The sequence below is a fragment of the Molossus molossus genome, unplaced genomic scaffold (genome assembly GCF_014108415.1).
Source record: "Molossus molossus isolate mMolMol1 unplaced genomic scaffold, mMolMol1.p scaffold_m16_p_6, whole genome shotgun sequence".
Lineage (NCBI taxonomy): Eukaryota > Metazoa > Chordata > Mammalia > Chiroptera > Molossidae > Molossus > Molossus molossus.
The window spans coordinates 11,501,953-11,517,034 of NW_023425399.1; the positions used below are offsets into that span (position 1 = coordinate 11,501,953).

Below are 15,082 nucleotides of genomic sequence, written 5' to 3' on the forward strand. Positions count from 1 at the left end.
TGGGGTGGGGACAGCAGGCCGCGGACGCCGTTACTAGGCAACCCCTAGCGTTCTCAACTGCCGGCGGGGGGGTGGGAGAGCCACTTCCCCACCCTCATTGCTAAGGAAATCGACTCCCCAACTCAACCCTGCCGTAAACCCGCGTGCTTTTGCGACATTGCCGCGCCCGCCGCTGCGTGCGCGCCCTCTGCCCCCACTCTCCGCCCCAACCGCCATTGCCTCGTGCCCGCGCCGGTCGGTTGGTGGCGCCTTTGTCCTACGGCGGGCAGGTGGGCTGAGGCGGAGGCTGCAGCGGCGGGCCTGAGGCGAAGAAGCGTCAGGGAGCCCGCCGTGCTGGTAGCGGTGAGTGCCGGGAAGCGGTGGCCGTCCGCCGAGGCGTGGGGCTGATGGGCAGACGGTTGAGGAGGACCCGGGCCGGAGGGGGAGGCTGAGCCGGGAGGGCCCGCTTGCCGCGCGGCCGCGGCTCCCTCCGGGTGCGCGCGGGGCTGCGCATGCCCGGTGCGGGGCGCGGCCTCTTCTAGCTCTCGTGGGGCCCAGGCCCGTCCATTCCGGGAGGCCGGTGGTGGGCTCAGGTCCCGCGGCGCCGCATTGCAGCCGCCTGTCTGTGCGCGAATCGCCGACAATAGCCTGCCAGGCTCCACTGTAGGGTAGGGCTGCACATCTCGCCCCCTTCTCAAAATGGTGAAGTCGCTCGCCTGCGGGTCCTCAGCCAGTCGGTGGTGCAGTCGGGATTCGAACCCGGGCCGAACCGGGCCGCCTCACCCGGCGTTCTCCGTGGCGTACGGCGCCGTGCGGCGAGCCAAGCGCTGTCCGGGATCGCCGCCGCCTCCCGGCCCCTTGACAGCATCCTCGAGGCGTCTTGTCACGTGACCCCCAGCGAGTTCCTATCGCGGACCCGGGGCCCGGAGGACGGGAAAATAATCCGTGCCGAGGTTACCCCGCACATTAGCGGCAGAGTCGCGCCCCAACCTGCTGGCTCTCCTGTGTCGTGACCCATGACCCTTTCCACTCCGGGACAGCCCGCCAGGGGCTTTTTTAGGACGGCGTTCCCCAAATTCCAGGCTCTCGCGTTGCACCTTTATGTCCGGATACCATCTGTACTGCTGTTTATTTTTACCGACTGTTAATTTTTTCCCTTTAAACTGACTCTCTTTATTTCCCCCTTCTTAAATATATTTGTTTAAGGCGGAAACGTAAATCACATCCGAATGATGGAAGTCGGTTATTTTTCTAATGCTCATAAAAAAAATAAATACCTATCTATCAAAATAAACAGTGCGTCCTTGTTCCTGCTGAAATTATTCTGCATTCCACGCTTTGGGAAAGCTGCCCTAGGAGTGGGGTTAATTGTTCCTCTGGCCTTGGCTGTGCACAGTTTTCCCCTGAGGCACAGCAGATTCTGTGAAATGCCCCAGGGTCTTAAGGGATGATAATTAATATTGTAAGCGCTCTGGTTGTAAACTGTTCTCATTATTGACTTAAAAGTGCTGTTTCGGGGGAACTGCAGGAACTGTCCCCCCAAATCCACCCGGTGTACCTCTTGGATTTTCGTGTAGCATTGTGGTGTGGTAGTCACTTGACAGTTCACAAAAAGGTATTTCTTCAGAGGCTGATGGAGCAGTTTGGGGTTTTGACAACTCAAGGTTTAACGTTTTATATATCAGTCAGTCTGGGTGTGGAAACTAACTTTCATCGTTGACTTTTTCAAACCAATGAAGCCCAAACATTGCACTGTGGGTATTGAAGGTCACTTGTTTGCTAACATCGGTTTCTTCCTTCACTCTGGTTTCTTCACCTTCTTTTAGCTCCAGATAGTCTTTGAAACATCTGGCAAAAATCTGTTAACCTAAAACATAGAAACCGTGATTCCTTATAGAATGTGCTGGAGAAACCCTATTGCAAGGCCCAGTGGAAGGACTTTTTCTAGTGCAGGTTACTCAGTGTCCCTTGCCTGTAAACACCACACATTTAAAGGAGGCGCTGACAACTTATTTATAAGCTTATTTGTAGTCTGTTCATAACTTCTGATTTTGTATGAGAGAAAGCACATTCACTTTAATTCATTGAAAGGTTACTCTGAAAATTCAGCTCAGACTATTCAAGGAAATTTTTCCTCAGGCCGTGTAAAAAAAAATCCGTATTTTGGGGGATTACTTTGGTATGAGCACAGTATAAGGCTAAGGTAATTTTCTTCATATTTCTAAGCAACAGTCCTGTGATTTTATTCGAGTCAGTTTCAGAACTTTAGCAGGTGGAGCCTCATCTACAAGTGCTCAAAAGCTAAGAATAAACATCTTTTGGAAAGGCTTTAGAAGTCTGATGAGAAAGTGCCTGATGGTTTCATTTTAAATCACCATTGCGAGCATTCCGTCTCTATGGCCTGCAGATGGCAGTACCTTTGTATGGCTTGTTACTACTGTGAGAATTATACTAAAATTCGGCTGAGCTTTTAAGAATGGAAATCCTTTGGAGGAAATATATTTAATATTTTATTCCCTTCAGCAACTTTTTTTTTGTACTCCCTTGAAGAATGAAGTGTCTATTTCTAAACTCACTATGATAACATATAACCAGCAGTGCATATGGTTTACAAAGCAGGTTTACAGATACCAACTCATTTGCTCCTGTCAGTCATCTTGTGAGATAGGTAGACTGGTATTATTAAATCTTTTTTGCATATGAGGAAATAATGTCTCAGGATTTTTTTTGCTCAAATCACATATTGGAGATAAAAGTTCGTGATCAAACAAAATTGGGACATGTTGAGGTAAAGTGGTGTTCTTACCCTAGGACTTCTCAGAGGCGTTTAACGTGCTAAACACATGTAATGTAGATGTCCCAGAGAAGAAGATACCATGATGCCTTTCTCTCACTATCCTCCCATGAACATCTTGAAGTATCACTGTTCCCCAAACTTACTACTCTTTCTGCTACATTTCATTTTCTCTCTATACCTGTGGTTTACTGATGATTACTGTGTGTATTTGAGACAAGTGTTTTTAAAGTTCAGTTAGCTTTTTTGTACCAAAACATTTGTTCTGTGAACAGAATACATGTTTGTCTAGACTCTAGACTATCCAGCTTAGACTCTAGACTATCCAGCTTAAACAGAGTTAAAGTAAACAATCAAGAAATTAGAAGGGTAGTACCAATAGAAAGTTACCCTCTATGTTGTTCTCATAATGAAAGGATCAGGGTAAGGCCACTGTCTGAAGCAGCAGCACATTAGGAAAATATGAAGTATACTGACAGCTAAATATATAATACCAGCATGCCTGCTGCTTTTTAAATGGTGGTTTTATTACCACCAGATATGAATATTTATAGGGATGGTCATTTTCATTCTTCATCCTATCACTGAAAAATAGGAGATAATAGTCAGCTGGGCCGATAACTTTTATGTGAAGAAAGTAATTCCCCTCAAAGAATCAGAACTTTTTCAGTCCGTAAGACTTTCCCCCCTTTATTACATGTTCAAAACAACATTATTGTTGACCTTTATAAAGATCAAGGACTTTAGGCACAAGAATCAAGGCAACTTAAGTTACTTTGGAGAGCAGAGTATCTTATAACTTTATGTCTTGAGTGGTCCCATGATTTGTATCTGGAATGATTGAGTTATTGAAGATTTGGTTGATCCTACAGCAAGTGGGTGAGGTTTGGAGAACTTTAAATTATAAGTAATTTCGTTTTTCCCTGGCCAGTGTGGCTCAGGATAAGCATCATCCCATGCATCAAAAGGTCACCAGTTCAATTCCTGGTTTGGGCACATGCCTGGGTACGAGCTCGATGTTTAGTAAGGGGTGTGCAGGAAGCAGCCAATTGATGTTTCTCTCTCTCTCCCTCTTCTTCCCCTCTCTCTGAAATCAATTAAAAAAAAAAAAAAAAAAACCTCTTTAGATAATAAGCAATTTGGTTTTAAGTGAGTGTACTTAATTATGCAATTGGAGATTGAGGTACTGATAATATGTATTTAGGATCAGAGATGATACACGAAGTTTATTTTTAATCTCTTATAATTATTTTTGATATCCAAAAGAAAAAATATTAGGAAAGATGTGATTTTTGTTCAGTTTTAAAATTTATAAATGTGTAAATCAACCTTTTACAGCCTTTGAGAAACTTACATTAGGACAGCATCAGAATCACTAGAACAGCTCAATGGAAATACAGATTCTTGGATGCAGCTGCCTATCTCTTACTGGTCTATGGAGGCTAGGGGATCTGTCTTTCAAAAGTACCCCTGCAGTTTTTTATGTACATTAAAGTTTGAGAACCCTTAATTTAGGATTTTAGGAAATGAGTTTTAATTGGAAATAGAAGGTTGATGCAAATTCTAGTACTAATCTATTCATATCCCAATTATTAATAAGAAATGACAACTCTGGTTTATGGTTGGGTTTACATTAATGTATTTGTTTTAAGCAAGACATTAATTTAACTATAAAATGTTTTTGGCTTCATAATTAGAACAAGAGGTAATAGGAATAGTTAGAATTTCTGTGGAGTTTTTAACGTTTTATTTCTTCCATTCAGTAGAATGCTTTCACCTTCTTGAGAACAAAGAAAGCCAACCTACCAGGTTTCCATGGTCTGCTTATTAACTTTAAATTTGCTCCAGTTTTCTTTTAGTGTCGTGGATGTGAAATTATATGTGGCCATTTTTCTCTTTTTGCAAAGAGTTGCATTTAGATATAAAAATAAAATGCCTCAGGAGAAGCCCCTACCAGCAAAACTGACAGCTTTAGTTTATAGCATTTAGAGAGAACTTTAGTTGGCAGTTTGCCCTTTATTAGCCAAAAAGTGTCTAATATGCTATCAGAAAGTGGCAAGCTCAGTGGCTAATTTTTCTGTCATTTTATAACTAGATAATTGGAAAAAGAGGCTTAAGTTTTCAGGCTGTGTTTTCAATGATCAGGTGTAATTGAAGAGAGGTGGTGGGCTGCACATGCCTCCTTGAGGATGGGGGCAACTGACTTTAGAATTGAATATTGTTATTACCTTTAGCACTGTGAAAACTTGGGCTCATGATTCCATTTCCTTTGAAGGTAGCTGTGTGATTATACTTTCTGTACTGTTTTCAGGGATTATACTTTTACAGATTTTAGCCATTGTCATGATATTTTTTATGCCAGATTATGAGTTATTTCCCCTTTAACACAGGAGTTCAGAGAGATTTCTAAATGGAGGACCTAACTATATTATGTTGTTTAGTATATTAGTAAAAGCTAAAGGGATAAATAGATAACAGAGTAGTATTTCCCAAATACCTACCAAGAATCACCTGAGAAGCTTATTGGAATACAGATTTCTAGGCTTCATTATCAGATTCTAAAAGCTTGAGGCAGGGTCTGAGAATCTGATTTATAACCATCCTATCAGGTGATGCTGATATATCTTTATTAAAGAAAAATGATGCAGAGAATGAAAAGAAGATATAAATAAGGATGGGAGATGGAGAGTTGTCTAATGGGTATAGAATGTTTTAGTTTTGCAAGATGAAAAAGTTCTGGAGATCTGTTGCACAGCAGTGTGAATATACTTAACCCTACTGAACTGTATGTTTTAAAATGGTTAAGATGATAGATCGAATGTTATGTTTTTTTATCACAATTAATATATTTTTAAATATATTAGAAAAATAAGGTGATTTGTTATCTATTTCTTTCTGAACAGTGGGTTAAACTAATAGATTGTTGGTTATTCATTACTGACTTCTCTGGCCGTCAGTTCATTTATATCCCTTTATTAAGGGTAAAAAATCATAACCTTTTAAATATTTTCTCCCACCTGTTCTCTTCAGTGTCAAACCAGTGATACTTGAAGAACATTATAATGGGTATTATTTTAAATGTCTTAGGTTTAAATACACCCTCCTCCCTTTTTTGGATAATATACATACAGCCAGCCTTTAGTATTTGGCTTCACGGAGACTCTGTTTATGGTAGTTCATTTAGTTTATAGCCTACTAACAGGCCCTCTTGCCACCAGTTTCTTCCTTTCCCATAGCAAAGATTTTTTGTGATCTAGTCTAACTCTGGTTTGCATCTGTAGTTCCTCTCTTTTTCTCCTCCTATCCCCATTTTCTGCATTAAACTTCCTGTAGTATTTCTAACTTATTATGTCCTTCAAACCATTCCTTTACGTTTGCATGTGCTGGAATGACTTCTTTCTTTCTGGTAAACTTCTCATCCTTTAAGACTCACTTTAAACATTACTTTTATTTTTTTTTAATGTATATTTTAATTGGTTTCAGAGAGAGGAAGGGAGAGGGAGAGATATGGATAAGAACATCAATACGAGAGAAACATTGATTGGTTGCCTCCTGCATGCCCCCTACTGGGGGTCAGGCTGCAATCCGGGCATGCGTCCTAACTGGGAATTGAACCAGCAACCTCTTGGTGCATGGGTGCACGCTCAACCAGTAAATGTTACTTTTAGGCTTCTCTGCCTCCTTCACCTCCCCACCGCCCTGGCCTCCTATTCTTCCCAGTGTCCTCTCCCCTGCCATACACAAAATTAAATAGTCCTTCATTATCTCTGCCATAGTCCCACTTTAGATTATATTATCATTATCTGTGTACATGTGCCTCTCTTCTTTATTATAAAACAGTGAACTCCTTTAAGGCAGGGTCTTTAACTTTTTTACTTCCATATATCTAAGGCCTAGTGCTGAGTGTGACACATGGTAGGCATAGAAGCATTTGATGTATTGACTATAAACTGTCCTTTTCAGGTTCAGTAATTTAGTTCTCTAAGGTTCTCCACTTGTATAGTTTCGTTGAAACTTTATCTGTTTTAAATCTATATTTTAAAGTTTTGTAGCTCAGACTTTTTTTTACTAATTTTGATTACCTCAACCTTTGTGAATTCAAATTAATGAGTTTTTTTCTCTTAGCTGATATTCTCTTTTAATCAACATAACCAACACAGTAGAATATCCATTTTATCACATTCAGAGAAATCAAATGACTTGACTAAGCGCCCCCCCCCCCCCCCAAGTAGGACTACAACTCATATTTGCTGATCCTAGCCAAGTGTTGTTGTTTTTTTCTCTCAAAAGAAGTAAAAAGGGCAGGAAATTAAATTTTTGTAGAGATTTTTTGTCTGAAGAGTTGAAGTGACTATAGAATGTCAGTAGCAAAAGCCAAAATTGTAGTTTGAGATGATACAAATTGAAGTGGTAATTTAATAAGTAGGTTCTACCCTATTGGGTGTCTGGGTCACTTAAACATTGGGCCTTTTCCAGGTTCCATCCACATTTGATCAGGGAGTCTTCAAAATGGAAATCATGTCCTCCACTCCCTCTTGGAGGCAGCATAGTATAATGTTTAAACATTCTGGTTTCAGACGGACCTGGCTTTGAGTCCTAGCTCTGCCTTCTAATCATCACATGACCTCATATAAGTCATTTGATTTCTCTAAACCTCAGATTTTCTTGTTTTCAAAATAGAGATCATAATAGTACTTAACTCCAAGAATTGTCAAAAGAATTGAGATAATGCATGTAATGTTCTTAGTAAAGGCTCTGGGACAGAGTAAGCATTCTATAAATATAAGTTATCATCATTTCCCCCATTTCTGTTCCCAGGAACAATATTCTAATTCAGTTAAAGATATAATTGTTTTAATTAGAGAATGAAAGAAATAATTAGAGAATGAAAGAAATAAATATGAGGGAAAGCATAATTTTATTTTTAATCCTTAACCCGAGGATATTTTTCCATTGATTTTCAGATAGAGTGGGAGGGAAGGAGAGAAAGAGAAACATCAGTGTGAGAGAGACACATCGATTGGTTGCCTCCCACACAACCCCAACAAGGACCAGGGATCAAACTGCAACTGAGGTACGTTCCCTTGACCAAAATTGAACCCAGGACTCTTTGGTCCATGGGCTGACACTCTAAATGCTAAGCCAAACTGGCCAGGGCAGGAAAGTGTAATTTTCAAAGAGGGCATAAAGGTTAAAGCAGAGCATTCTTTTTCCCTGATAGTTACAATATAATTCATTATAATACCCCTGATTAAAAGAAATCCTGACACCACCACCACTCCTAGTGTTTTCCAGAGATATTTTGAAAACTACTTAAATAATCAAAGGCATCATGTTTCTGTCTGAATCATAGTCACCCTATATTAGAAAACAATACAAAGTGAGTGAGTACAGCCTGGCCAGTGTGGCTCTGGTTGAGTGTAGACCCATGCACCAAGAGGTCGCCAGTTCAATTCCCGGTCATGCCCAGGTTGTGGGCCTGATCCCCAAGGCAGGACATGCAGGAGGTGGCCAGTCAGTGTTCTCTGTCATCGATGTTTCTCTCTCTCCCTTTCCCTTCCTCTGTCTCTCTCAAATCAATAAAGAAAAAAAAATTAAATAGAGGGATTATAGCTTGTCTGCATAATTGAAAAAGTAAGAGGCAATTTTATTTTCAGTTTTGTCAAAAGTCATTCTTCTAGACATAATGGAAAGTAAAATGGAATTGAAGATTGTTCTCACTAGAACAGGAACTCAAAAGTTGTCAGTATAGCAGGGTAAAGTCTATACCAGCCCTTTAAGTTTTGTTTTGTTTTATTATTATTGTGGTCTTTCATGTGGTAGGGCTCTGGTTGAAATTTTTAAAATACATAATTACTATTTTTAAGCACTCTATGTGAGTGCTTAATACCATTTAGTGTCATTAGATACAATATCATTTGCTTAATATGGAACAAGGGCAACAAAACCACACTGCAGCAGGAAGCAATTTTATTTCTCAACTAAAGTATGAAGTTTTTAATCCATTTAGATCTTTAGATCATGTGAAATTGTCAGTTTATCTTTTGGGCATAGATTGGTACATTTCTTAAGATACTTCATCAATTCTTATTTGTACATGGTGTTTTTATTTACTTCAATTTCTACAAAACTGGTTTGTTTTTAGCAACCAGACGAACTGCACAAATTGGCTTTTCTATAAGTTTGTATGATTCTCTCGTCAACCTAGTTGTATATGCCAGTCTTCTCTAATAAAAACTCCTTTATAAGGAGTGTTTTGAGGGTCATATATGTTAACATATCATATACTTTGTTTAGAAAAAAGTTAATCCATTTCTTTCCCACATCTCATTCTGGAAGAGTCTATGCAATGGAATACAACACAAGGCACACTAAAAGGAGACCCTGCTTCATGGAATATTGGAAGTTTCAAGACAACGGAGTCCATCTTGCTTCTTTGTAACATAAAATGGAATTATTTGCCTTTGTTCTCTCTTTTTTTTTTTTTTAACATACCTTATTTTTCTCCAACTCTTCTCCCCTCAAAAAGCAATCTTCCCCTTTGGGGTCGGGGGCAAGTGTTAGGTTTAGGGCTTGGCAAAGTGTTAAAGCATTGACATAATCGGTTTTACACAAATTATGTGTTTGCTAGAAGACTGAGGACATTGCTTACCAAGCCATGACAATGTACTGCCGTAACTTAATAAAAACTGCCCAAGTGACAGTGTGTCTGCTGAATGGATTTTCTTACACCATCTGGTTGTCATTGTGTTCTTTTGTTGTTGCTTTCATTTGAAATATGCTGATGATCTTGTTTTTATTCCGTAGCATTGAACAGATGGGTTGATTATTCTTTTCAGATATTAATAAGGCAGCGGAAAGAAGAAATATGAATACGGCTCCATCAAGACCCAGCCCCACACGAAGGTAAAGTACCCTGAAGCAGTGAGTTACCTTGGGAGAGTTGGGCTCTGGGGAGTTAAGCCCAACTTCGTACATCAAGGGTCTTTTCTTCCCCCCAACAAATCAGAAACATTCAAGCAAACAATAAGAACATGAACCATGTGTGAAGGGCCTTGCTGCTTTTTAAAAACATGGATCAGGAGATGCAGAGGAAGCTTTGTGTTTTCGGTGGCAAACCCAGCAAGTTCAGCTTGCAACATGAGTTGCAGGCAATTGGAAGAGGATAAACCTCTGTCTGTCCCCAGCTCACGTGTCAATGGGAGCCTCCACAGCAGGAGGAGTGCCCTGGGGTCGTTGGTGTGTGCCGTGTACCGTGCTGCTGCAGCGGGCAGCAGAGATTCGACACTTCATTCCAAATGGCTGCCGGTCCAGATGTTAACCCAGGTTTACGGAAAGTGCTGCTTGAGAGATTGCTGCTGTGCTACAGATCCCGTTTGCTCGCATGCTTTGGTTACCCACCAAGGGGAAATAAAAAGGGCATAAACATTCCACCTCTCAAAAGTCTCCCTTTTTCTTAGCTTTCTGGAAATAAAAGTCATTTCCCCCAGTACACTCTTTCTTCCAGCATATACAAAAGAGATAGTCCTGATGTGTACCTTGGCTATAGGCATTAAATTGGCCCCTTCTCGCGAAGAAGAGCCTTATTGTTACCATTTATACCAAAGATGAGTCTGTTGTGTCCAAAGTGTTGTGCCCCATAACAGCCCACAAGTGGATGGCAGTATATGCAGTTTTGTGTAGAATGCAAGCAGATATGATATATTTCGTATCTGGTTTCTCTTTGTGGCCCAACTGGACACTTAGGGTGATTTTGCCTTTATCCTTAAGTAAAAATGCCAACTTTCCACAGTAAACTACATACCAAAACTACATCATAGTAAACTATATTTCCTACAATGAACTGGACACTGTTGAGTACAATGAATCCTAGTCTGTACTGGTAGCTCCACGGGTTACCTGGTGTTATACCCAACTGAGCACTTACACATAACATACAGCTATCCTGCTTTGGGACAGAAACACTTATATTTTGTTACCTACTTACGGGAATGAATGGTTGATGTGTGTTTGATGTGTATGTCTCCACTGGATGTGAAGGGTGGTTATTTTCTAAGCTACCAGGAATAGATTACACATGTTTGCTACAGAGTTCACACAGACCCTAGTGGCAAGGTAATGCTGCTGATTTCAGTCAGATTCTTTGAGCACTCTGCCTGGGCAGAGTAGAATCTGATACCACTACAGCTGTCAGGTGGATGCCCTGGTCTCACTGCAGAAGTGAGCATATACATTGGTATTCTCTCTGTTCTAACACCATAAGGAATACCTGCAGCTTGTAAGTAAATACTTTGTTGATTGATTTTCTGAGTATATGTAAGTATTCTGAAGAACGTAAACAAATCCTGCAGAACTTCAACAGTTCCATTTAATTGCTTTCATTATGCTTCATCTAACTGTGCTGCAGATTTGGGGCAGTACCATCTGTGTTGCATCCCATTGCCCCAATTAATGTAGAATACAGGTGGCTAAGAACTTGGCATCTAGTGGTCAGAACTAGAGGACTCCTACTGGAAAATGTGGTTGCTAAATGGCTTAAAAGAAGATACAGTGTGTATTCGATTTCCATGGAGCTCTAACGTATGTGTTGCTGAACTAGGTAGCTTACCAAAAGTGTGGAATTGGTCGATATAAGGACACTGACTCCACTAGTAAAATTCTACTACTCTGTTGTCCCCATGATGTTGATCTCTGGATAATGTCTGTATGTTTCTGCAGACAAAAGGTGGGGAGCACATTGCAGAATACAGTGTAACTTCTGTTTTGTGCTATGAATTGAGAATATTTTGTCATCCTTAAATGATACTTAACCAAATGCTTTTAATATTACCAACTGATTATACTTTTGAACAGAAATTTGCAGTGTTGGGGAAATAACCAACTTCGCTGTTTGGAATCCAGTATAGACATTGCCAGGACATTAAGTTTAAAAGATTAATTTTATACTAAGCTAAAATGCAACTCCATAATTTCAACTTTAATGGAAGAAATAGCTTTATGACTTTTTTAAAAAGTAATTTCCCCTGCCCGCTCCCCCCAAAAAACCAACAAACAGACAAACATTGTAGGGGGCCTTTTAAAATGTTCTTCTCACCAGATATATAAATTTATGTCACTTTTATATACCTTTTAAAATATCACCTTCCTCAGAAGTTTCAAAGGAGGTTATTTAGGATATGGATAAGACATTGGCTTCCTGCTTTATTAACAGTCAATAGGAGGACAACTAGGCTAATTCAAATTTCATTAAGAATCAGTCTTTCCCTTGGTGATATGTCCCTAACTGGGTTCCTCAGCATGTTATTTAACATGCTGAAATTTCATATAGTCATGTTTAATAAGGTTCAGGGAAGAAAGGTGTTCACATTTAGTAAAATCTGTTCTGAGCCCCATCTAAAACCTAAGCTAAGAGTCCCAGTTTTTTACCTTTAAAAATAAAAATATTAAAACCAAACAAGTTATAAACATTTAAAATAGAACATTAACATTTTGATCTTTGCCCTGATCATTGTCATGCATTATATCTTACGATATACCAATGGGGCAGAAATAAAATGCAGTAAGTAGGCAAGATGGGTGAGTGGTTAACCTGGAAGGGGCTGATCATTTCTCTAAGGGTGAACACTGGATATCACCCTTTTAGGTACATGCCTCTAGTCAAAATCTTGAATTCCAAATGTACCATTATGTTAACAACCATGCTGCCTTCATTTGACAACCCTAATTTTTTATGTCTCCCCAGCCATGGGGAATGCATTGTTCACAGGGGGGAAATAAATCACTGTACCTATGACAAATATTTCCCTTAAGTTGTACCTTTATGTGTTCAGTGCTACTACTTTTAAATTGTTTTTAACTATGCTGTCAAGACCTTTGTAACACCTTGTTCTGCTAGACTTTAACCTTGAATGTCAAAACACCTAGATATCTTTGGGAGTTTTCACAGGATTATCACCTCTTCAAATGTTTCTGTAAGGCACAGTTCTGCTGGCATTGCTCTCCATTCAATAATGTGCCTCCCTAATGACTCCAGCTATCAGTGTGTAATTCTGACCATATTGGCCCAGCCAAGCACGGAACTTTGCATCAGAGAGTCCTGCTGTGGATCAAATTTCAGCCTGAATTCTCATCATTTAACCCTTGGACCACTTCATTTGACTCCTTTAAGTATATTACATAATTACCATGCAAGTTAGGCCCTCAAAGACTGGACCATGATTCTGGTTGTACCTCAGATGTTCTCAATTTCCATCTGTAGCTCAACGCCTTGATAATCCAGGTCTTGAAACATATCCCTGCGCAGATGTGGCTTCCAAGTGAGACTCTGTATTTCCTCATCTTTCCCATATGACCTGAAGAAGAGCAAATAGAATTAATTCACCCACCTCAAATGTTCTGCAGAGAATTTTCCTCATATTTTTGTTAAGAATTTTAGGCCTAGTGTGTCCGGTGAAAGTCATCAAGGACTGGGTTCATCTGAAATAACCTCGCTGTAGACAAGTTTCTTCTATGGCCTGGGATGATTTCTACCTATCCACAGTGTTGATTCCTTTGACAACTGCTTATTCCTTGGGTGTGAGACAGCCCCAGCTTTAGATGGGCCTCACAATTAAAGATTCCAGGCTGTGATTACCTCTGTACTAATACTTAAGAAGAGCTGTTTGTTCTCAGCAAGTACCATCTCTACCAACAGAAAAGCCATATTTGTGCTTGAAAAAAATCATCAGTATGCTACCTAGGGAGAAACATGGGCACTTACAAAATTTGGATCCATGAGGTATGATCTCTCATTGCATTCTATATCCTACGTGTATCTAACAGCAAAATTCTGCACAAGTCTGTTGTCTTCATTTCTGACAGTAGCTTGGAGCCATCATGGTGGGAGAATCAACGTCACACAGCAGCCAGCCATTTAGATAATTATATCTGTGGACAGTATCTGTGACAGAACAGAAATAAGAAGAGCTGATGAAGGATTGTTTTTCGGGGGGGGGGAAAGGCTGGACCTACCAAGGAAAATATTACGGTGAACAAAAAGAAGATGTTGTCAAAGAAAAAGACAAACGCCTTCCTTCCTGACCTTTCTGTACAGCCAAGGCCAAAGAAAAACATCCTGGGCTTGAGGTTTCAGCCTCTGGTTGAAGACAAGTTCAAAGTTCCTCACAGTCTTCAAAATGATCGCCTATCAGTTCTTACTCTGAAGGCTCTCAAATGAATAGTATTCTACACTACCCCTTTAGTCCCCAGGAGGAAAAGCAATTCTACCAGAAGCACATCACTTGCCATCTGAGCCATGCATGTCTTTTCCCTTCACCCATCCCTCCCTTACCTTTCAAATGTTTCCAAATGATGGCTATATTTCTTTTGAGACAATGAGCATTTGGCTATTTTTCCCCTGCTGAATAGGTGAATATATAACAGAATTTTAGTAGTGTTTATCACCTGCCTTCAGTTTGTGGACTCCAGTGCTGAAGTTTATTTAACCACTTTTTAGTTTCTTTTTAGCCTCTAGTGACCTGGTACCTGAGGGTACACTGCATTTGGTCTCTAGTCAAACACCTCTGGTGCCATGAGATGATATTTTGAATCTTATTATGCTCCAGAAACCTGCTTCTAACCCATTTGTTATCTGAGGTCAGGCATCTCATTCAGCAGACTTCCTCCTTGCAGCTCTGAATCCTGCACACCTTACCACCCTTTACTAGTTGATTCTTGCTTTGAGAAAGATGTTGGGGCCAGCTGCAGGAGCCCAGGGAGCCCTTTGATCCTGGGAACTTCTTTGTTTGGGTTTTGAAGTGACCCTGAAGGGTTTTTTGTTTTGTTTTGTTTTGTCTTCAGAGAAACAGTAGTTTACCACACTGCTCATCTTTTGAGAAAGGAAACAATTTTTGCCTTTTCATTTTAGAGAATTACTATTTTCTCTATCCCTACTTCCACCACTTTGGTTCTTTTCCCACTTGTGACTATCATCTACATTTTTACCCAGAAAGCAATTGAGGGGGAATTAATAGTTGTGTTACACATGGATTTAATGGATTCATTGAGGGGAAGAGGGAGTGCTTGCCTTTTTAAACTGTAAGCATGAACCCAGGCTTTGGTAATTTAGAGTTATGGTTAACCTCCAGGGAAGTAACCAACAGGTAAGTAAGGTATTTCAGTGGATTCAAAAGAATGAGAACCAAACGTGGCACTTATAATTATCCTAAGGCTGTGAATAACACATTCTCTGACACGGTGTTCTTATCTGCATCCCTACCCCCATTTCCACCAGCCCAAGGCTTTGTGTGTGGTCTGTGGTCTGTCAGGCTC

The 15,082-nt window shown here is 40.3% G+C and overlaps 1 protein-coding gene across 5 annotated transcripts in view; it reads left to right on the top strand.

The window, feature by feature from the left end:
• Window positions 1–215: 215 nt before the first annotated feature.
• The window catches only part of NCOA5 (nuclear receptor coactivator 5), a 28,415-nt gene continuing 13,548 nt past the window's right edge, over window positions 216–15,082 (top strand). For 3 of the 5 annotated variants that reach the window (XM_036245248.1, XM_036245251.1, XM_036245252.1), the window contains exons 1-2: window positions 216–342; window positions 9,613–9,679. In XM_036245248.1, the coding sequence (XP_036101141.1) occupies window positions 9,642–9,679 (38 nt within the window). In that variant the 5' untranslated portion in view covers window positions 216–342; window positions 9,613–9,641. Of the gene's footprint in view, window positions 343–9,088; window positions 9,680–15,082 lie in introns of those variants that run through there. The other 2 variants (XM_036245250.1, XM_036245249.1) reach the window with 2 other exon arrangements.